At 31.4% G+C, this 24980-nt stretch overlaps 2 protein-coding genes across 8 annotated transcripts in view; one reads left to right on the top strand and one right to left on the bottom strand.

The window, feature by feature from the left end:
• Nucleotides 1-24980, top strand: part of LOC141458210 (uncharacterized) — a 60979-nt gene that overhangs the window by 2747 nt on the left and 33252 nt on the right. For all 6 annotated transcript variants that reach the window (XR_012460782.1, XR_012460783.1, XR_012460785.1 and 3 more), the window contains exon 2: nucleotides 5477-5578. The gene's annotated coding sequence lies outside the window, so the exon portion shown is untranslated. The remainder of the gene's footprint in view (nucleotides 1-5476; nucleotides 5579-24980) is intronic.
• On the bottom strand, nucleotides 1657-24878 carry LOC141458196 (ras-related protein Rab-38-like). 2 transcript variants are annotated; one of them, XM_074135893.1, is made up of 6 exons: nucleotides 24693-24878; nucleotides 23030-23379; nucleotides 18390-18594; nucleotides 5086-5267; nucleotides 3394-3537; nucleotides 1657-2310 (listed from the first exon to the last, which is right to left on the bottom strand). In XM_074135893.1, exons 2-6 carry the CDS (start codon nucleotides 23354-23356, stop codon nucleotides 2194-2196), a joined length of 975 nt encoding a protein of 324 aa, XP_073991994.1. In that variant the 5' UTR covers nucleotides 23357-23379; nucleotides 24693-24878; the 3' UTR covers nucleotides 1657-2193. The 2 variants fall into 2 exon arrangements, with proteins under 2 accessions (XP_073991994.1, XP_073991995.1); XM_074135894.1 differs by lacking the exon at nucleotides 24693-24878 and having other exon boundaries at nucleotides 23030-23696.

Here is a 24980-nt window from a genome sequence, read left to right on the forward strand (position 1 = left end):
AAAAAAATTCAAAGAAATGAGATAAATTGCGCTTTACAATCACAGGATTGCATCGTATATAATAAGATGCACTTCATTACATAAAAATTGAATTTTTAAAACTGCGCAACATGAAATTCAATACTCTTTTAATTTAGTATTTATAAAGTGCGTATTGCAAAATTTTAAAGTAATAATAATAATAATAATTGAATTGAATTGAAAATGTTTATTTACAGTTTAAAACAGAATACAAATATGTACAAATTAATAATAATAATCGGTAAAGTAATTATAGTGGGTGACATTTATTTTTTTATATATGCTTTTTTTAAAAATAATAATTATATATTGAGGAACCTTCATAGTTACGTAAAATGCAAATTAAAATAAATATAGGGTGCATATTAATCAAGCGATTAGTATTCGAAAAAAAAAGTTCAATTAAGTTGAGTCTTAAATTTCGTAGTATATTCGATGGAGTAAGGTCGTTCATAGTAACGTGTGCTTATTAAAATCTGTATAATGTGCTAGGGGTGGGGTCGAGAAATTTTTAAAGTGTAACCAATGTTTTAAGCATTCCGTCGTGAGTGGAGCGGGAACAAATTTATCACTAGCAAAAACATAGTTGGAAATCGTTAGTGGAAAAACGAAAAGAATAGGATCACAGCCAACAACAAATCACAATTTTTTTTATATAGCACAACTTCAACTTCGGCGAGATCTACATTTCTTTTGATTCAAAATTTGCACAATAATTTTCAGCGCGCCACAAATAAAACATAAAAATCTGTCACGTTTTCGAGCGTCCAGCGGCTGTCGCGCCAGGGAATTGGGGAAAAAACGCGTACGCACAACCTGGTTAAATGTACCACCTTTAATGAGTAAATCAGTAGTTAGCATTAACAAGAAATATGAATGAAGACTTTTGTATGTCTTTATCCATATTGGGTTCCAAATTGCTGAGAAAAACAAGACTTGAAGACTGATTTCGATAAAGACCTAGCTTCCGAGCTCTTAACAGATTGGTTTGAAACTTGCTGAATCAGTTAGCCCGCGTTGATAATGACCATACGACTTGCATGCCCTGCTACACCAGAATCTCCCTGTTTTCCACATTTTAGAGTACAAGTATTAATGAGATATGATAGATAACAACCTCAACTGGTACGGTGACAAATTAAAACACATTGCAATGCCATCATAGTCTCCATATAATAATACATGCCATTCAAATAAAACACGATTTAATGATTCAATATTTTTATTATTATAATTTTCAGTATCTAATAGATATTATAATATAAAAATTGTCAAACTTCTTATTCCAACGAAATACAGTACAAAAATTATATTTAGAAAATATACATTTTTTATCCCATTTTTTTTTTTTTAATTTTACTTACAAATATAATGGCAAATTTATGGCAATAAGATGCCTATTTAATAATTACTGATCCTAGAAATTAAATTATTTTTCTAAAGAACTCACAAGAAATCTGTTTTTATTATTTTTTAATTGTTTGTTTTCTTTTCAATCAATATTATTACTATTAATATTACTATTAATATTATTTACATTCTTCAAATATTGAATTGAAAATAATTGGACAATTATTAAGTATATTTTTATCTTTTCAAAAAAAGAAAAAGAATTATTAAAAACTAGGCACAAACTTTTTCATTTCTAAAGTTAAAAAAATAAAATAAAAAAGAATAAAAATATTCAACAATAACAAAATCAATGCCTACATTCTTATACTGCTTTGGCATTAGATATTTTTTTTAATAAATTGAATATTTAATTAATCTAAAAACAATTTCTTAATAAATTTAAACAAAACAGAATTATAATTACAAAACCACAACAAAAATTCATATACACATATATATTTTTTTCTTATTGAAGGCAGCATTTTAATTTCAAATTTTAGGACTAGATATTTTTTGTTTTATTATAATTTATGTTGATCCCTTTGATAATCTGCGAGCAATAAATTATTTAAATGAGATAAAATGGTTTCAAAAATAACATTGAGCAAGTTTTTTTTTTAAATTATTAATTTAAGACACATGATTTTTGTTTTGTGGTTTAAGTACAATTTTAGCCAAACTTTTTATACAATATATATGTTTTAGAAATTGAAAAATAAAAACAAAATAAAACTACTTATAACATAACCTCAAATTTTTGTAATAAGAGAGCTGCATTTGTTAACAATTACAAATTCTTTTTTCAGCGATATCTTCTAAATGGCCATCTAACGGGAATTTACTATTATCCTTATTAATACTACGACCATTATCATTTGTCATGTCGTTGTTCAAGATCTGCAACAGAAAATAAATATAATTTATAATTGTTTACAACGGTATACTAAAAACATTTCCTACAAATATTGTAGTGAGATGTATGAAATAAAAAAAAAACGTGTAAGCACTCCCCACACGACTACAATTCTAAATCTTAGTCTTATATTTATTTAATTGTTGATAGTTTTTGTAATATTATGAAATCTGAAGAACTGCAGGTTAAAATAAATGGAACTTTACAACGAACTTGTACCCTCATCCCTCATCTATAACTAATTCGTCTTCTAAAACTGCCTTATTTTATAAATTTCTCAGAAGATGGTTTGATACGACGTAAATAAATATTTTTCCAAAACGTAGTGTGGTTCAGTTAGCAATGCTGGATAAAGTATAATTAGTTTTATCCGTAGTCTTTTTTTACTTTAAATTAACATTCAGCCGGTTTTGGAGTTTCTTTTACCATTAGAGGCAGTAGCAGTATACAAGTGTACAAAAACTGAAAGAGACAGTAAAGTATAGTTTACGACAAAAACAATTCTGCTGATTGCTGCTATCTCTTATAATAGAAGAAACTCCGGAACCGGTCGAAAAATAATAATAGTAAAAAAGCACTGGTGCTACTACGTATAAATCAGCGATAAAAATTTGATTGTGAAAGACAGTCTACATAAGGGCATAAGTATCAAGTTTAAAGAGAGTTGTTTTATAGTTTTCGTATAAAAAATAAGACGAGTTAACAAGTACCTTATACCTAATCTCATATACAGACTAATTTGTTAAAATCAATCACTTGAAGCCTAAAGACTAGTCCAATCCAGGAAATTAATTGAAAAAAATTAATGACACCAAAATTGGCCATATTAATATCTTGAGAGGCTTTACCTGTATTCTTTTATTTTGTGCTATTAATACACACCTGGGTAGCGATAACTTGTTGGTCTGGTTGTGTTTATCTTAATTAAAATAAAATAAATTTAAGAGGAACTACGCTTAAATTCCAAATCATCAGCTGCCGTTAAAAAAGATTTTGAAAATCTTTCTTTCTCTAACACAAAAATAAATTACATTTAAATTTAATAAAATAACAAATACAAAAATTACCTGTTTAACCAAAGTTTTTGCAGCTTCTTCAATATTAATATTTTCTTTTGCCGAAGTTTCAAACCATGCAGTAAACTTATGCTCCTCACAATATTCATTCATTTTATTAGCATTGTTGACAACTCCTTCTTTTTGTTGGTCACACTATAACATACAATATTAACAGAAATTATGCAGCTGTATTATCTAGTAGAAAACTTACAACTTCAATTTCAAAATCCATAAGTGCTGTAAAACTGAAGCCAAAAAATGATGTTCATCAAGCTGTACTCTCTATCCTGTAGAAAAAGATGGGCAGTACAATTTGAGGCAACAATAGCTGATACCGTTAATCATAGCCAATTACAGCGAGCTTAATAAGCGTTTTCCAGAGGAAATTTTTTTCGGGTTTTTACCGCAAATAAACGTTTTGAAATGTCTCAAATTTTCAAAGAAGTGGCATTAAGAAATTGGTTTTCCAGTCTATTAACGAGGTGCTGATAAATAATTCATGAACAGAAAACAGCAGAAAGTTTACGTTTTACATTTCGTATAAATTCCCTCAGACGTATTATACTCCCTTTCGTATAATCTAACCGTAAAAGTTCGATCGAAACAACTTTAATTTCATAATTTTCTTTTATTCGTAAAATTCATTTTAAGAGGCTCCTGGGGGAAGAGAAAACTAAGAGCTCCTGAGATAATAAAATCTCACTTCTTTACCTTTACACGATAGAAGATCAACTTATTTATTTTTATCGTAAATTAAACTTTTCAATTGTTATCGACTTTTCTGGCAAGATAAAGGCTTAATATTTTTACTTGGCGTTATAAACTAATTTTATTACTAAACATCCCGGACTTATAGGTTTTGGCATTTATAAATTGACGCCATGAATTTGTAGTAAAAGCAAAGAAAAAAAAAAAAATAAATAAATAAAACTAGAGAACATTATGCAAAATATGGGGGAGAATCAGCATTATTTTGTAAACAGCATGATATAGTTGTTTTCGTAATCGATAATTTCTTGACCTTCGATATTATTTTCAGTTCTTAAATTTCTAGCCTAAATTAAAACAAAACTCAATACTTACACGCAAAAAAACTTACAATTATTGGCCACCTATTTGGGTTTAGCGCTCCCCCAGGTAAACTCTAGCACAGCACAATGCAAGGGGTCATGCAACCCGTTTCTTGGATGTGTCAAGAAAGCTCTTCCTAGTAAGTACGGTTTCCTGAATGTAACGCTTTCAAAGCGGGCGTGAAATTTTTTCCCAGAAAGCTTGCATAACAATCGGATGTTGGTGGAGAATATTGCCTTTTTTATGGTGAGGTTTTTTTTGACACAAGACTGTGATTAATCTTAGTTGCACTAGGGCTTTCTAAAGAGGACCTGGGTAGTAACTGGTGTTGAAGGTGAATACACCTAACCTACACTCTTATACCTACCTCTTTCAGCTTAAGAGAGCCTTCATCACAATATCATTGTGGACAATAAGAGCGAGGAGGTGATTTACTATGAGGGCGTGGCCAGCCATGATTGGCGATTCCTCCGATCACTCTTCCTAGAACTTTTAGAGTACCTGGGCGAGTTCTTTCATTAGCAGCGAGGGTGGTGCAGCAGGTAGTTTCACAAGGCCCAGTGCAACGGAACTTATAGGTGAAAAATATAGCATAGAAAATAAAAAAATAATCTTGCAGGTTATATTAACTTTATTGGCTAGAAGAACACAGGGTATGGGACTGCCATCAGCCAGCTGAACTTTAGCGTCTAGATCCTGTTTCCATTTGACCACGGCTTCGAAGGTAGCCGCTCTCGTCACGTCGAACACAATAAATGCTCCTACAGCTTCCTTGTAATAAACTCTTGTCATATTTCCAAATCTTTCTTGTCCTGAAATCAATTAAGTTTTATCATTCCAATGGCTTAAAATAATAATAATAATAATAATAAAAACTATTCTGTGCAGTCGCACTTCTGCTCTTAGATTTCCTTTAAATTTGATTTTTAAAACCGTTACTAGCAGATTAACTGGAAGTGTGGTATCCAGAGGAATCTTTAAATAAGCTTAAAATCTCCAAATCGCTCTTTCTTTGTTCCAGTGCATGGGAACCAGAGAAGTGCAAACAGACATTAATCTCATTCTGACCTACCTTGGATACTAATCATTAACTACAATCTCTACAAATTTAAGGATAATGCAAGTAAGTTATAAATTGAATTTCTAGTTTCTAAGAAGATTACGAGTACTTATTTTGAAATATATGTAAGAAAAATTGAGGGAAGAGAAATTCGTGTGAGACAAACCAGATTATTATTATCCATTTGCTAATTTTACTTAATTTAATGCTGCGTCCAATAGCGCACCCAGATTGGGAGGGGGGAGGTAAATGCATTACTTTTTCAAATTAAAACTATTCTTTCAATTAGGATACAACACAATCACTTTGTTACTGATTATTTCTGACAATATGTTTAACAAATAATTAAAGCAAGACGTTCTTATTAAGCTATAAAACTACCATAAATTATTAAGTAATCACTTTAAGCTGATGACTACGTGAGGTTCATTGGATGCCTCCAAAGTAAGAAAAGGAGGAGCCGGCATGTACAGCCCAAGGCGTGACACTTAGATAAGCCAAAAAACGTTGCCTGAGACAGCCTCAATGAGCATTTTGATATATTGGTATATTGGGCATTCAGGAAAAACGCTTAAAAAAATGGCAGCCTGATTGACTCAGGATGGATCCTACGGTATCCACAAAGATCCTGAGCCATTTTGGCACAGTCAGACGCACAATTTCAGGTGGGTGAAAACTGAGCCAGACGAAAAATTTAGGTAATTATTAGCTGCTGTTATTACTTCATCAAGAACGGCAAGCCAATCGCACCATTGTAGACCTCTTTCTGGGCAATTGCAGAATGCACCACACGGGTTTTTGTCAACAGATAGCCAGAGTAGGTTTGATAGAAAATAGAAGAAACGCCACTACACGTATTGAATATTTCATGTCAGCGTGAAGGAAGTAAATAGCTGAGATTTCGGCTCTATGGAGAAGTAAAACTTGCGCCTCCAAGCTTTACCTTTAAGTACGAGTACATCTCCAAACTTAAAAGTCTAATGAAACTGACAGGACTGGAGGGGCGATCTATGAACTAGACGAACTCAACAGACCCACTAACCTCTGGCTCCGTTACTTTTCTATTATCTATACCAATCAAATAATCTAAAAGTAATAAAATTATCAGTTAATTTTAATATGATAATTTCGTCAGTTGTAATAAATCATTGATATCAGTTTGTTTGTTTTTTAACGGAAGAATATTAGTTCTATTGCTCTTCTACTCTAGTGACTTATTAATTATTAGGTCTGCGTATTGGAATAGTAGTAAACATTCTAAACTCATCAGCATTGTCTAGAGCTGTTACATAACCTTGGTAAGTCCAAGTGGAAAACAATGTCGGCTCCCGGTAAACAACTTTCTAATATTAAATATTAAATTTAAAATGGTGGAAATTTCATTATCTACGTTTCTCCTTAAGTTTATTTTTCAGTTTTTTGAGCATTTTTCGAATCCCCACATTTTTCTTTAAATTTTCTATCCAACTTACACATAATGACTTTTTATTTCAAACAATTTTTTGACATGTTTGGGTCTCAGTTGCTGTGAGTTTGTATTTTTTTAATCAAGTTTGAACTTAATCCGATTTTTTTCGTAAATATGAGGTTATTTACACTTTATTTTTATCAACACATATTAACAGTTATCACTATTTTTATCACATAAATGTGTTATAATAATTTTTTCTTTTCCTCCAACACATTTGTAAATTCAGTTATAATTTTATAATATTGATAAACTAATGTGTTTAACCAATCTAATTTAATCTAAACAAAATTATATATATATAGGTATATATATTTTGTTTGTCACACAGCATCTGTGTAAATTTTCTAATTTCTTATGTTCCTAAATGGGATATATTTGGATATTTTAAGCGATTTCTACTACTTCTCGTCTCTTTTTTTTCTAATTTAAATTTATGTACATATGTATATTATGTGCTTACATAAGTTTTATGTGTAACCGCTTTCATATACATTCTTGCTAAATGGCTGTAATTAAAGGAATTGATGTGTTGATGAATAAATAAATAAAATAAACTCGTTTGATTGAATTTACATTTAATTGATGGTTATCAAGATTTTTTTTTTTTTTTTTTCTATAACAGAATTTAGTGTTTTACTACCTTGACCTTAATATTGTTTGGGTTTAAAAATAAAATAGATTTTTAAAACAATTTTAAATTAATTTAAAGTGGTTGTCCTTTTATTAAATGCCGAAATTATTTATCAATGAATCTGATTAAAATTATTACGTTCATTTTCTCTTAATGGGGTATTGTAGTCGTGTTTTTTGAGTTTTCATTGGAAATACTCATTTGCACCGAGTCCCAAAAAGTGGTTTTTCCAAAGTGGTCTCAATGTGTGTGTGTGTGTGTGTGTGTGTATATGCCCATCTTTCCTTAGAAATGAATGAATCGCACAAGATTCAAATTTGGTATTCAATTTAGGGTGGGTACAGAAATTGCCACAGAGATTTGGCTTACTGTACATATTTTTCAAGATTTTCTTTGAATGTTTTTGCGTTAATTGCTCACACTAACATCTAAAAACCTTTTATTTTAGAACATTTTACAGAGAAAATGCAATTAAGGATAGTTCTGGAAAAAAAGAAGTGGTTAGATTTACAGTAGCGCAGAACCTAATTGCAACTAGCTCAGCCTGAAAACCGTAGCTAGTTTTCCTAGGCTAACCGAAAACCTACATTTCGGGTTCACCCCGTACACTCCCGCTCCCACCCATTCCTCTGTTCTGGAACCGTCCGTGTACACACACATTGAGTTCCCCACAACTGGCGGACTGCGGCTCCAGCCTCCCGGTCCCAAACACAGACTTTGAAAGGCTTGTCGAAGCTATATTTAGGAGTCATCCGAAGGTAGACCCAAAATAGAGTCAGCCTCCAGCTGCTTATACAGCTCCTGATACGCTCCTCCATGCCTAATGCTAATAGGAGCTTGTCCCTTCATAAACCTAGTGATAACGGCCCTGGCAACGCCCTGAATGTAAATGTGCAATGGGGCAAATGGGAGTCTCTAGATTTCTTTTGAAATGATTAGAATAAAATAAGTCTTAAAGTTAGTAGTTAGAAGAAAATCTGTGATTTAGAACCTTGAATAGTAGTAGCAGTAAGTCGAGTGATGAACATTCACACCAGTTTTATAAACATGCTATAAATATATAAACATCCTTTCTTTTATAAACTGCATTAATTTGATTTCATTTTATTTATTTATTTTTTTTTTTTTAAATGGTTGAATGAATGGCTATTGTTTTCCGTGAATAAGGTGCAATACCATTCATTTAAACTGAAGGCCAAGTAAGGATTAATTTCTCTTTCCTGTTTTTTAGTTTTGTGTGTTTTTAAACAAAATATCTAAATTTTAGGAATATCTGTTATTTGCAATTTTATAACTGGGCCAATGGTAAAAAGCTGATTTCAAAACACTTACTCGACATTACTTTTTTTGCAACTTCAATTAAAATCACAATTAAATCCTGTTCTGCAATTTTATTAAACACAGTATTCCTGAGTAATTTATGAAACACGAAATATAACTTGTCCTACAAAAGGCTCCTTTAGAGATAGCAATGGAACTTTTCTGAAGCCTCTCCTCTCCCTATAAAACTCCTGGGACATAGTTTCAAGCCAAACATGTGGTTCATTTTATGTAATATAACAAATTTAAAGAAAATTATTAATAAGTCCGTTAGGAGCGATTCAGACAGTTTATTTTGTAAGCGAATAATTCAACTATTATCAATCGATTTATCTATCATTTGTTAGATTTTGGAGGTTTTGGAATTTAAGAAATTCGAGGAATATAGTTTTTTGCCTGGTCCTAACAATGTGGAACTTTCTCTTCAGTAAAGATGATGATCTCTAGAAGGAACTTTTGGGGAGTAAATGGGCAATTTATGAAACATTTGGGTAAATAATCAGAGATAAGATCGGCACCTTTTTTTTTGGATTCTTGACATTTACCGCTGTTCATGGATGGTTTTTTCCAGGTTTTTAAAACTTTTTAATGGATTATAATTAGCCGCTAAATATTATATAGTAACCATTTATTAATACTTATATAATTTTAACATGGGTTTTGAACTTTAAGAATAGTTCTTGGCACTTAGCCTTGTCCATTGTCCAGAATTTTACTATTAACGTATACAGTATTTACTGTTCATCAAGAGTCACGATTTGTTCCCAAAATGAGTCACTTTAGTCACGAAGAATTTTTTTTCGATAATGTGGTTAATTCTGTGTTTTTGGAGGACAATCTCTTGTAGCTTTTTTTTTTTTCAGATTCACTCAAAATTTGGCTACAATTATTTTGTTGAAATACATGGACATTCATGATTTTTATTTTAAAATTCTTTATTTTTAAACTCTATAGCTCTTCTAGGGAAGTAAGTGGGTGGTTGCTTTACTCTTCTCTCTAAAGTGTCATTTTAGTGCAAAGTAAATACCTATCTCATTTATAATATTTAAGAAAATTAAATTATTTGATAAAACTTCCGAGTTCAAAAAAAAAAGAAAAGGCATTTAATTTGACCAGAAGTGGTGCTCTTTTACCGAAGGTCTCCTTTTTCAGTTTTTCGCTATTTTTCTAGAAAATTATTTATAATTATGTGCTGGTAATTGTAAAAAGTTAAATGTTCCTTATTAACGTTAACACAATTAGTGCTGATAATTTTCCTTTAATTACTCGTGCTTTGAGGGGGGGAGATTCCTTTAAAGACCCTTCTAGGTGCGGGGGTGGTTGCGTCCCTTCAAAGGGCCATATAGTAGCTGATAAGGGTTTACCACCTACTAAATACAAACAAAACATTTAATATGTAAACAAAATTGTTAGCTTAAAGAAGCGCTACTCTATTTAATAGACTTTTTTTAACGCCCTTCCCCAAAACGGGCACCATTAAAGCAAACATCTTTGATATTAAAGTTAATTTTTTTTTATTTCATTTTTTAGTATAAATTCTAACTTTAAAACAATTTAATTACTTAAATTGTAGTGTAAGACAAAGTCGAATGAGTGCCTTTACACCAGACGTTTTACTTCTCAACTATATTTTGGCGGTAAATGAGACAATAAAAGAACAAAAAAATTTTAACTACTTTTTTTTTAATCAATTATCTGGTAATTTTAGTTGTCACGGGAAATGCATGATGTACAGCCATTGAGGAAAAGATGAGTATTATAGTGAGGGAACGCAAGGTCAAAATTCTGGGGAATATTCAACTGATTTTTTTCTGATTCATATCATTATATAGCACTGTATATCTTCCAATATATTATACAATTATATAGAAATATATTCTCGAACATAACCCTGTAGATAAGTAGTTACCTTTCCACTACCTCTTAGCAGTGCCACCTTTAAATTCGGAAGAGTATTTTCAATTTATATTTCTTGTCCCGTACTAATTGTCTCAAAACAAAATGATGTTTATAACATTATACAAATAGATTCCATGTTTAATAAAAAATATCCATGTGCCATTTTTGAAATCAGAAACTTATTCTGTAAAATATCTCTTTCGATTACTTAGATTTCATTCAAATTTGCAATTCTTGCAACGTGGTAGATAGGGACCGTATTAAAAAAGAATATTCTCTTCAGAAAATATGTCAAAACTTTTTTGAAATTGCGAGAAAGTGCTTTTCCAAACAAAATAGGTAATTAAATCACCCGGTCACTCGGGAATTCAAGGTAATACAGATGCTGACCTAGCTGCCTGGGAGTCCTCATCGCGGGACAACCGCAGGGAAGAGGTAGTAGTTTCTCGCCTGAGGATCGGCCATACCCGATTGACCCATGGTTACCTCATGTGTCAGGATAGCCCTCCCACATGCGGTTCATGTAATGAACCCGTGACTGTGCAGCATGTACTTGTGGAGTGTTCTAAGTATGAACAAAGTAGACAGCGTCACGGTGTTCCGAACTCACTGGAGGAAGCCTTAGCAAATGACCAGAAGAGAATAGATAATGTAATAAAGTTTTTGAAGGAAATGAAATTAATTAACAATATATAGGAAAATAAATTAATATAATTATAGAATCATGTATATAAAAAATCTTTAAAATGTATATAACTGTATTTAATTGTATATAGGCATGGATGTAATTTATAGTGTGAATGAGTTAACTTTAAGTGTATAGTTTTAAGAATGGAGTTCCGTAAGTGGTGGTTCTAGCAAAACGTTGTGTATAAAGTTGGCATATGCACTGCCACAGAGCGTAAAGGGCATAATAACCACCTAGGTTCATTGCCCCCCCTCCAAAAAAAATTAAATCACCATGGAAACAGTTTTGAAAAAAATTTAATTTCTCATTTTAAATATGGAGGAATTTTCAAAATGTACATAAATTCAATACTACTCGTCTTAGTCCAAAACGGGCATATTCTTACTATGAATTGTTCCATAATCGCTTTCGTCACTTGAAGATATTAGAGTTGTTTTATTTTTTGTTACCACGTAGTGAGTGATAAAAGTTACAGTCACGACGACGGTCTTTTGGTCAGCTGCTTGTAAACATTACGATAGCCAGATACATAAATATACACGATCGAACCTCTTTTGGGATTTCAAACTTATTTTGGAATTGTTATATACTTTAAGATGATGCTTTTCGAGTCTGCTGTAAAGCTCTGGATCCCAGTTCCAGATTCATAGAGAGCGGTTTTTCTTGTCCGTCTTAATAATTGTTAATTGTTATTGATCTGTTAGTCATTCACGGTTTCGACCTTAATCAATTCAACAAGATTATCTTCGTTGAAAGTATATAAACCTTCTCCGCAGATGTTATGTGCTAGCGCGACGATTTCTGATGATAACGTGGATGTGTTTTCGTTTACATTTCTACTGATTCAGGCTTTCCAGCACGAGTTTAAAGCGTGTTGTTTTATTTGAGCAATAGCTGCTGCAGTAGCGTGGTTTATATTTTGGAGCATGCCCAATGAAATTGGCTGATGCAATATGCAGAATCTCGATACATATTCAAATAACGCATAAAAAAAAAAAAAAAAAAATGCATTAAAAAGACAACACAAAAACAGGTTTGACTGTATTAAGTAGACAAAAAAAATATATTATGGAACTGAAGTGGCACTTACAACTGAAGTTTAAAAAAGTTCATTGAAAATGGTTAAGTTAAATGAGATAGAGATATTGGACGACGCCATTTAAGCTACTGTGGGGTAACTTTTAAACATTTTACAGATCTTACCGCGAAGATATAAGAAAAAAATCAGGTTGTTCAAGAATTAATTAATAATAATTACTGAACAAAACGTTCTTAGGTTAATGGAAAATTAGGAAACATGTTTAAAGTAACAGTAATCCTTAGCTGTCAGACAACTGTTAATGTTTCAACCAGTTTGTTAATCCGATTAACCTTTAACTAGTGTATTACCACACTGTTCGTAAGTGGTCCTTCGCAGACTACCGAAAGGGCGCTCAACATTATGAGTACTGTGTCTGTTCCAAGGCTGGCACTAACCGTTTGGCCTTCAGAGCTGAAACCTTTTTCTTCGCTGAGGAGGAAAGTGACAATATAATTTAGTTCTTCATTACTACATTACTTCCTTTTCCTTATTTTGATACCAGACTTCCAACTCTGTATCTAGGTCCTCCAAAGATGCAAAAACTATAGAATAAAACAGTCTTCTTTTTTTTAATTTATTTCTGTATTTATTTTATTATTTATAATACAGGGAAGGGATTAGCTATCCCGTAGATCGAATCCAGCTGCCGGCCCTTACATTTTCTCTTCCTAGAAGCTGCGTACAGCTCATTGTCTGGTTATGGATAATATTGTCTGTGACGAGTAAACACAGACCGGAGGTCGGCAGTGCACTGAAAAAAAGCTTCGGGCGCCTAGTAACCTCAGATGTTGACACGCCTTAAATCATTAAAATAATAAAATAGAATTAATAAATTACCCATTGGTCATGAATAACATTCAGATTGTTCTCAAAATGCTACCGAAATTACACTACTTAGAATAAGTTAGAATTGTACTACTTAATAAGTTACACAATTGAAACATTTAAGATTCTTACAATGATATCTATTAGGGAAAATGACAAAAATTGTGTGAACATACGACTTCTTCTTGCTACTATTCTCAATGTTCTAACTTACTAATTTTCTTTAAAATTAAAACCGAGGAGTCAAAATTTCCTGAAAAACGAATTTTCCAGTAAAAGTTAGAGAATTGTGTTTGTAACCTCTATATAATATTTAAATAAAATCATAGCAGAGGTTTGCAAATATTGTATATTGTAGATTGTTTTAGAAGGGCGGTTCCACCGAAGAGGGGAAGGAACGCAGGCAATCCGAAATGCCCATTGTTCCCCGCCCACCCCTCATCTCATCAAAGATACCGGGGCTTTAAAACCAACAAATCCGGCTAAAGTTTGCCAGACGCCAATACAATTAACTAATAAGGTAGCAACAGGAAACTAGGGAGCATGGCGACAATCGCCCAGTGCATTGAATAAATCTATAAAGTTCGTTAAGATTACCAGATGCTACAATCTCCGGTAGGGAAAACATTTAACCCCCCGAAGACGAGGAATCTAGTTTTAGAATAAATGGGACACACCTCTACAAAGTGCCGCAAAGTCACATTGGACTCACCACAGCCCTGCGCAAACTGGCGACTGGGTAAGGCCACAAGGTTTGAAAATATAGAAAACTACATATATTCTTGTCTGGTGAGACTACTGGCCAGCTGTTGGGCATCATGTTAGGAAATTTAGTCTCTACATTTCATGCTTAAAGTGGACAGTAATGGCGGCACTTCACGAAAAAGTAACCATCCTTCTCTATCAAAAGACTTTTAAAAGAATTTTCTTAGAAACATTTTGTAAATATAAGATTTTGATTTTCTTATGTAGAATAGAACACTTTTGTTTCAAGGGAAAAGGGTAAGATTAATCTTGTAAGAGGGGGGAACCTCCAAATTTATAGGATGAAAAAATAATTGCCATTTCAGTCGTGATACATTTATTATGCTGGAGCTTTCGACCTAGGGACTAGGTCATCTTCAGGGCTAGTTTACAAAGTAATATTTTACATTATAGGGTTGGTGTGTCTTCTGTCTTGTCTGTTCATGGACTGAGTGTGTTCGGTCTGTGTATGATGTGTGTTAGATTGTGTGGATCACACTCAGTCCATGAACAGACAAGACAGAAGACACACCAACCCTGTAATGTAAAATATTACTTTGTATACTAGCCCTGAAGATGACCTAGTCCCTAGGTTGAAAGCTCGGCAGAATAAATGTATCACGACTGAAATGGTAATTATTTTTTCATCCTATTGAAACTATGAATCAGTTACCAAAAATAATGAACAACAACTCCAAATTTATATTTATAACTAAAAATCGCTATCGCAAATTTAAACACAAAGGCAATCATTTCTTTAAATTTTGGGCAAATAAAAAGAGACGTAATTCCTTCCAAATCATATGCCTACACCATAATTTTTCATCCTTTTAAGCTTCAGCAGTATCGGGAACAAGTCTAACAGTTAAATGCGTCATAAATAATGGAAATTTACATATTAAAAAAGATTTATATATTTGATTAGCATATTTCACCAGGCAAACATTTATATTCGGAAATGAGCGACGTTGAATCACACTAATTCCAGTTTTTTAATATACTTTCAATTTTTTTTTTTTTTGTTTCTAACTTAAATAAATACATACACAAAATTTATTATGTATAAATGCTAATAGATTCTATTTGAATTAAAAACGTAATAAGATACAATTTATGATAATTAATGTCAATAAAAAGTCCCATAAATAATATTAGGTTTTCACAGTCACCTGAGTTAATGTGAGATCGTATTGCGACAGTTTGTTTATCCACTGGTTTGTGGTTACTCAATATTTCATTACTTTCCCCCCTCCTCCATTTTTTAGTCTCGATTTTTTGTGCACTTTTTTTCTTGCATTTCAGCCGACATTTATTGGTGACCTTGCAAGATAAGTTTTATACTCGTAAGACTTTCACTTGTTACTATTATTCAAATTCTGAAAGGTTTTCTACAAATATTAAATTTTCTTAAAGATCTAGTTGTCTTTATCTAAATATCTAATAAGGCCTTTTCAACTGATTTTAGAAGTAGTGAATTGTTACAATATTAAACCAGTTACATCGATCACTCCTCGGAAAATGCTCTAAAATAATTATTACCAAGAGAATGTTTAAAATAAAATATGATTTTATTTATTTTTACTTTTTAAATAAAAGTTCAGAAACTTGTTCTGTAAAGTGACGCTTTCTGTTAAACTTATTTTCACTAAATTTGAAATTCTGTCATTTTCTAAAAAAATCGTGGAGAACTGTAAAACATATTGATGAAATTGAATCAAATCTTAGTAAAGAAAACAACGATGCTATCCAATAAAAATAACTAAAAGTTTGAGAATTCAGTAGGATATCTCGATTAACTAACAATCGTAACCAGTATACAAGATAAAACCACTATATTTCTATAAATATTTGTTTTGGTAGATAATATTTTTTCTACTATTATTATTTATGCTCCTTGATCACACAATATTGTGGCGACATGCTATAGCCGACTATTTTATGTGATTTTCTTTGTTATAGTTATTATAACAGTAAGTTTCTGATGAAAATCACTGCTAGCCGGATGGGCACGGAAGAGGATATACAGAATAACTATAAACAATACTACTTAAACAAAACAAAAAAAAAAAATACAATATTATGGTTCAGAGAACCGAACAATTGAGCAACTATAGTAGGAAAGCAGGTTAGGCCTCAAATTATGATGAGGAAGTTCTGTCAGAAATGGAATAGAGAAAATCTGTTATGGAGGGTTAATTTCCTTATTATTTCTCAAAGATTCGGGCACCATTAATGCCCTCTTTATCAGGAGCTTCTGAAAATGTATCGACCACGAAAATTAGTACGAAGCTTATTATTGACTCCATTGATAGCTCCTATAAAAGCAATCTATCAAACTTAAAACATTTTTTTTTTAGACTCACACTACACCCAAAAACAGGGATCAACTTGTAAAAGTCACTTTTTTTTCGGACTCAGTACACTTTCGGATCTATAAATCGAAAATTCCCCAGGATCACTCTGATCTCGTGTAGTAAAAGAAAGTGAAAATCTAAGGAGTTTCCAGTTCTAAACTCTTTGGCGCCCTATAAAAAAAAATTCGCACCTCAAAACTTTCAAATATTTAGTCTAATTAAAAAAGACATAGCTGGAAGTACCACTTCCAGTAACTAGAGGGCGCGCCACTATAAACCTCTCAGATCGCAGCAATCATGAATATAGTACTCACTGGCCAGACCTCGAAGAATATAATCTAGACTTCAATTTTTAGATAAATGAATTACGTTTAGAATACAGACAACAGTGTGTGTTGGGCTGGAATTACCTAAATAATATACAAACTCTATATTGCAAATACATTTTTATTGGAAACATTTTATTTATTTTTTAAAATATTTTTGGGGGGATGCATCCATAAATTCCCCTCCCAGATGTGCTGTACAAGCACACAGTGTTACAAAATCATTTTTCCAATAATAAACTCAAAACATGTCTTCTCTGTTTTCATCTCAATTTCGTTAATATTATAAAAATGCACGAAATTCCTGTCACCTCTTGATAAATATTAAATAATTGAAAGCTTGATTACATAATATATAAAAGTAGTAAAGTAATTGCCTATTTTTTCAGGCGAGCTTTACGTCTAACTACCAATTAGGTGTCGTGGACGGAGGCGACTAGCAAACATACTTTACTGTAAATTTCTCATATTAACCATTTAATAAAATCCAAGACCTAAGGCTGGGAATCGAACCCAGTTACCACAATACATATTAGCTTCGCAGGTCTCGCCTCTAACCGCTCGGCTACCGTGGCGCCTGATTACATAATATATACAAATGCTAAAAAATAAATGAATAATTCTAATTAAATTTAATTAATATAATTTCTAACAAATCATAAAGCATTGCGACAATGGTTTTCTGTGACCTGTTAGCTAATTGTACAAATGCATGCAGTAAAATAAAAAAATTTTATAAAAAAATACGAATTAAAATTTAAAGCTTTAAAGAGGAATAAATATTTAACTAACCAAATGTTGTCCTTGATATAAAAGTAATTATATTTAAATTTTTCACCGTGATAACCAATACTTTTTTTTTTTTAATAAGCAGAATAATAAATCTTATTTAATACAGAACAAGGTAGGTTACTTGCAATGCTTGGTTATCCACAGGGACGCCAAGCTCTCTCGAACTAAATAAGAGGCTTGACTTTTCTTAAGAGGATGTTTTAAATCTGTACTAGGTGCAAATATATGTAGATCCACTTTTATTCGAAACAATTTATTTGATAATTCTATTAAGGACGGCAGAATGGTGGCTAGGTTTTTCTATTCCATTCTATTACTGTTCATAGTACTAGCTAGCCACCATTATATTCTAAATAAGAATCAAATGTGTGATTGAAATGGTATATTTGAATAAAATTGGCTGATCGAAAGTGCCAAATTATCGTTCCATATTTTAAGTATTTTCTCGCAAACGGTTACCACGATTTGTTTAAATTTTGTACACTGACTGCAAAATCATAAATAAAACTATGGCTTGAAATATTTTTCCGTAAATACTTATGTAAGAGAGGGTGGGGATAGACTCTTTTAAAAATAACAATTAAATATAATTCACAAATTTTAAGAAAATCTATATTGAATTTGACTCTGCGAGTGATAACACCACTTTTTAAAAAAATCAATTTTAAATACCTGTGACCATTAAAATAATTTTTTTTTTAACCATCACTAAGACAAAATAAGATACAAAAAAATGTACTCACCAGCAATATCCCATAACTGCAATCTAATGATCGTATTAGGATCCCAGTTGATAACTTTAAGCGCAAAATCTACGCCAATAGTAGCACGATAATGTTGGGAGAAAAACTGATGGACATAGCGTTTAATAATGGATGTTTTACCAGTACCCAATTCACCAATCACTAAAATCTTATAAAGGCATTCCTTTTTTAGACCGCCAGTAGCCTGAAACAAAGTAAAATCACAAAAAAATTGAAAATTTTAAAAAAAAATACATTTTTAATTAAGTAAATTAAATTTTGGCAAAAAGAAAGCTGGAGGGGGAAAAGGCAATGTTAAAGTAAGAGAGCCTAAAACCTAATAAGGTATCCTACCTCCATAGGGGTTATTTGAAATGGTTGGAGAATGGAAGATATACGGCGGTTGAATGAGTTCTCTTGAAAACTAGACTAGACTTGAGATGGAACAAGGTAGATTCTACAGGTTATATAATCAGCCCTCTTCCCATGTTTCTTGTTTATTTTTTCTCTCTTTTTTTTACATTAAAATATGTAACTGTATACTTTCGTTAAGGATAGAAAGAAAGGTTTATTTAATTGGTAACAGAAATTAACTTAATACATTTGTTATACCAATATATTGCAGTATTTATATTTATTTAAATGTAATTATTAAAATTAAAACAATCTGGAGTGTCACACGAATTTCCTTTTACTGTAACTCTACTCTAGTTTTTATTGAAAATTGAAATTATTAATAAATAATAATTATTTTTAATACAATAAAAGAACTTAGGGACATTCCATAACTCTTCCTTAAAATTAATTTTTGTAGAAAAGAATTTCAAACGCTGTAGATGTTTATCTGAGAAGACTGAAAACGTGAAAAGAAATCATTCCAGAGATTCACAATTTCGGTGTGATTTTCTTTAAACTCAGAATTTTAGCAATATATTAAATTTTACTACCATTATTAATGTCAGACAATTTTAAAGTGATTCAACTTGAGGCCTAATTTGATCTTCGTTAATGCACAAAATTGAATTTTGCTTTTTAAAAAAATCTTTACAAAATACGCTATTGATATATTTGCACACTTAGAATTCTCTTCTTTTTAATGGTTCAAGAAGAAATACATGACTTTTAATTAAAAAAAATATATTCCACTTACAATAGAACACAATCATTTTCATAACGAGTAAAAAGTTCACAAAATAATTCATGCAATAAGATCTCTTTAAACTATAAAATTAATATTTGCATTATTAATTTATTTATGACACTAGCGTTTTCTTTACTATCAATCATGTCCTACGAAGTTAATTCAGTGTCACCACTGACAGCTTGGTTGAACATTACAAAGAATATTGGTAGTTATTGTCTGAGCGTTCAGGCATAGTGGACATCAGGGTAAAGAACCGGCTAGAACAAGGAGGGCTCCCACAGTACCCTTAAAAGTCCTAGGCAATTTTAAGGACAGCAGACTGCTGCAGTTGTGCGTTCAACAAAGCGTGGTTGCTCAGTTGCCTTAACAGGGAGGTAATCACTTCAGGCCAGAGGCAGACGAACAAGTTCATATTTTTTAGCCACTCGCGTACTTTACTGTCGACATTATTCCCCCTAGCCGGTAGGTCATTCTTAGATCGTAGGACTTTTGAAGCGACATTTTACGTGTTGATTGGTGTATGACTGAGAATTCGACTTTTTGAAGAAGAAAACTTCGCACCTTCAAGCTTTGTCCTGGAGTCTCTCTTCAGACTTCAAGCTTCAAGTCTAATCAAACAGGAGGTGTGTTCCAAGTAGAAGATGCTACAACTAACCCCTCCCAGATTCGCGTTGGCTTGGACGAATGGCTAGTTTTTAGATTTTATAATTATGAATAGAATACCGACAACAGTTGGATTTACAAATATAAAAAAGTTAAGCCATTAGTTTTAGGGCTAGAAGTTCCTAAATGAAGTACACAGACTACATTACAATTACATTTTTTATAGTACCATAAGTAATTTTTTGTCATACATTTTCATGGGGGTTGTAAATCCTGAATCGCCTCACAGTGCACCATTTCTTGTGCACAATAAACTTATTAAAGGAATACTACATACATATATAGCTTTTAATAAGCCTTCTGAAACCACGTGGTATGAAACTTTTATAACTTACTTTTATGCAGTGGTACAAATTCAACTAATTTATACAAACAAAAAATTATTAATTAAATTTCCTGAAAATGCTAATGAGAAAATAACTAACCCAATAATGCCCTCGATATAAACGGAAATTATGCTCGTATTTTTCACCATGATAGGCCATAACATTTTCTATCAGCTATAACATCAAAATAATACATCTTATTTGCAATAGTCTAACGTAGGTTACTTGTAGGGCTTTACAGACCGAAGCTAAGGTTATATAACTCAGGACACTCCTGCTGTTACGTAACATATAGAATTTTAGGGCTACAAGGTCAAGTCGGTTCAACATCATTGGGACCAACTATATTTCTTGCTTCTTTTAAGAAATACAAATTTACATTTATATAATCGTATAAAAAATCTTACTCACATAAACAACTTTCACAAGTCCCCAAATTTCAAAATATTTACTTCAAAGGATGTAACGTTTTAGGATGACAAAAAAAAATACTTATCGGACCTAAAAATGTGTATATTCGATTGAAACTTGATATCGGGCCAGTTTCTCTAAACACTGGTATAAAAAAAGAAAAGAAATTAATTGAAAATTGTTGATTTTATTTATTTTTTCAAGATGGAAAGAGTGATCTGGAAGGTACTAGTTATTAAAAGATATTATAATTGAAAATATAATCGCTTTTAAAAAGAACTGTCCTCCTTACAAAATAACAATAATAAAAGCCCTAAAATTGTTTCAGTTAATGCAAGGTTCAAAAATAAGCTATTTTACTGAATATTTTTTTGTTTATTTAATTTTCCCAAAAATAGCTGGTACGATTCTCATTAAACTTCGACAACATGGTCTGCCTAAGTAGTCCTACAACTTTTATTTGATACATTTTTTCTGGCAAAAATCGATTTAAGGGTCATTCTGGGCGACGAGAATGGTTAGGCTTTTCCCTACATTAATTACACATATAATTAAAATTCCAAATTATAGGAAATCAGCTGTCCGATTATGGTAACAGTTTACTGAATAGTTCCCCCCCCCCCAAACTTGTCCTTTTAAATTGAAATTGTACAATATTGAAGTTTAATTGTCTTTTAAGTACAAATAGAATGTTTCAAGACAATTACATTCAAGTAAATTGCGATAAGAGTGTGACTTTTCGCATCAGTTATTTTAGTTTTTCATGACGGTTACAGAAGTCGAGAATACTTCAAATTAGATTTTGCAATTAATAATTTGATAACTTGTTCAAACTAAATTGTATGATTTATTGAATATATGTTTAGGTATATAATTTTGTTTACTTTTTATTTTTTTTTAAACACTTATTAGATAAGCAAAATTATTTGATAAGGGGTTTTATTAAAGTATTAATGTAATACTTAAGCTTATTAGCAAAAATTTAGAATAGGTATGCTTGAGAAAAGAGAATCACCGAAGCATTAAAATAATTTTTACTTGAGCTCAAACAATTTGTTCAAACTCAGAACTTTAACTTCTCATTTAATCCCAAGGTGGTACTTTAGGCAGAAAAACTAACCAACCTACAGAGCAGCCCTAAAATGTATTTTCCAATTAAAGTTACAAATAAATATTTCAAGATCTGGAGTTACGTAATCAGCACACCAAGTTACCAACTAAATCTTTAGCGCTGTTTTACAGGAAAAACAAATAAAATACTGGAAAATCGATTCTATAAAAATGACTTTGCTTTGTTCCAAGTATTAAATTCGTGTATGTTTAACAAGAATGCAATTCCTCCCTTGCTTGGAATAGCACCTTAACTGAATTTTAAAGTAGAAATTTTCAAATAAAAGTGATATTTCTTTATGAATTTAATGCTTACATGAAGTTCAAGAAAATAATTGGGGGCCATTTTTTTCGAAAATTAAGCTAAACACTAAAAAGTTGTATCCGGTTGATCCAAAATCTAATTTCTAAACTTTTTCCACACAGACTAATTTAAGCAATAATATTTTAATAATTGAATAGTATTATAAACGAAAACATTCTACTAAATAATAGTGGAATATGATCGCAAGAAATGTAAAGAAAAAAGTATAACAAAAAGAAAAACTAAAATTAATCAAACTTGTTAATTGGGACTTTGTTGAATTATTTGATCGGTTACGTAATCATAACTACGTAATATAAATCTTAGCCTCCCACATTTTTCGTCTTTGTCATGCAGAAGATTTTCTAAAAAGGTCTTAGGAGACCTTAGTCCCATTTTTTAGTTTGTGTGTTGAGGTATAGTGCTTTGCGTTCCTTCATAGCTCTTAAAAAATGTCTTTCCTGATATTTGAAATGATGTCCTTCGCAGGAGTATCACAAAAATTATTTTCTAGGAAAACTTTTCGTGTTCGCGAGACCCAAAAACACGCAGGTTTCCCACAAATATCTACACGAAAGCAATACTTCTCATCAAAAAACAAAAAGAAAAACGAGAAAATGAAAAATTGCATAACTTTTACGGAGAGAAAAATAAATAAATAAATAATTGAACCAGAAAATACCTCATTTTCCATACTTGGCAGGCTTGAGAAATATTCTCCTGAAGCGGGGGCATCATTTTGATCTTCTTCTTCTTCTTCTTCAACTTCTTCAGATTCTGGTGTTGATTCTTTAGCTGTTTCTCCATCACTTTCCACTTCATGATCAGACAATGTTTGAGTACTGATTTCAGATGCTGTTGGTATTGATTCATCTTCTTTTACTTGATCATCGCCTTTTGGCTGTTTTTCTGATAATGCAGGTGGTTGTTGATCTTGCATTTCTAATACTGGTTGCGTTAAAGAAGATTCTTCTTCCATCGAACATAAAGTTTCTTGTGATTCTGTCATATCTGCAGTTTTGGCTCCTTCAACTGTTGTAGATTGTTTATTGAATTTATTTTCAATTCTCTTTTTAACTTTATAAACTTTACCAATATGAAGTTTTTTTATCAACGATTTTGATGATTTATTGCTATTTTTACTGTCTAATTTTAATACTTTTTTCTTTTTATCGGGTTTTAAATTTTTATTTGTTAGCTTTCCGCCAGCCGCCTCAGACATGACTGTGTGTTACATTTTCTCTTTAAAATAAAAAAAAAAGCTTAACTCAGGTATATAGTTTCTAACAATGAATCCCCTCTCTCACGTTTTTTATTCTGTTCATACTACTAAGGACATACACACCTACCAACACGTACTTTCATGTTACGTAATCTTCGTTTTCAAATAAAAATCAAAAATATAATTCCATATTTCCCTTTAATTAAAAGCCCTTCAAAAATAAAAATTGTAAGAGAAAAAACTAGAGATGTTAATTTAAGTGTTATTACAATTTTTATATACAAATCTTTTAAGTAAGTAAAATAAAAATTCTTATATCTTTCGAAATTTCGTTTTTGATGGTACATTTATTTCTTTAAGCTTGCAAATATTACTAAGCCACAAGGCATAGGCTTCTTTAACTTCCAAAATAAATAAATGTACTTTTCTGGAATAAAAGTGACATGACTTCATCGTTTTAGTATATGCGTCAAAGTTTAAAGAAAATGACCAAAAAACAGTATTAGATAAATCAACTGAAAAACTAATTAAATGGAAATGGCACTTCGGTTAGCCAAATTATTGCTTTGATTACAAATCTTTTTATTTGTTCATCTTGGACGGGTACCTAAACGGAATTTAAAATTGATTCTACTAATTTTTGTTTACTTACTTGTGCTTTTAATGAGAAAAAACTATTCATAAATTGTACACGAGTTCCTCATAAAGTAGAAAGTCCATCTCACGCAAAAAGGCAAACATAGCAATGCGCTACCGGCATATTGACCGAGTTTTCTACTACTACATGTCGCATTAAAAACGTTAGCTTTTTATATTTTTTACAATTCAATAATACATAAAACTTAGATGACCCCCCCGATTACTTTTTTTTATATTGTAATATTTCTTCCAATTTAATTTTATTAATTATAACTCTTAAGAAACAAATATTTGATAAGCCATGAGTGCTACAAATTTTATTTAAAAAAACAATGATTACATAAGCCACTCATGTCTTCAAAAAGTAATAAAAGGCAAAACGAAATGAATGTTTTCTTCCCAATTCATTTCATTTAAAGATATCTGAAATACGATTTATAAACACTTTATACTTAAATCATAAATTAAATAATTAAAAACTTACCATAACGTGGAAACTTTTTAAATAAATAAGATGTAATAATTCTGGCACGGTGAAGTAAAAAAAGTATTAAAAAAAAAAACGAACACACTAAAAAAATAATATAAACAATAATAATAATACGTAATTCAAAATGTCTCTCCTTGAAAAGAGAGCTGATAACTGGTTGGGATGTGTTTTCGAGACCGGAAAACAGCTGCACTGAACTGATACTATTAGTACAAACATTGGACTGTAGATGGTGGAAGGGAATTCCAGTAAAGTGCATGCCAGAGCGCTCTAGTTATTTTG

Source organism: Rhodnius prolixus, unplaced genomic scaffold, assembly GCF_049639745.1.
Source record: "Rhodnius prolixus isolate KJV_2025 unplaced genomic scaffold, Rpr scaffold_5, whole genome shotgun sequence".
Taxonomy (NCBI): domain Eukaryota; kingdom Metazoa; phylum Arthropoda; class Insecta; order Hemiptera; family Reduviidae; genus Rhodnius; species Rhodnius prolixus.

Excerpts from the sequence above, each read along its gene's own strand:
- LOC141458196 (XM_074135894.1), bottom strand. The coding sequence starts at position 23,569 with ATGTCTGAGGCGGCTGGCGGAAAGCTAACAAATAAAAATTTAAAACCC. Across the intron at positions 18,595-23,029 it reads TGCCAAGTATGGAAAATGAG|GCTACTGGCGGTCTAAAAAA; the intron begins GTATTTTCTGGT and ends ACTTTGTTTCAG. Across the intron at positions 5,268-18,389 it reads GCAGTTATGGGATATTGCTG|GACAAGAAAGATTTGGAAAT; the intron begins GTGAGTACATTT and ends AATTGATTTCAG.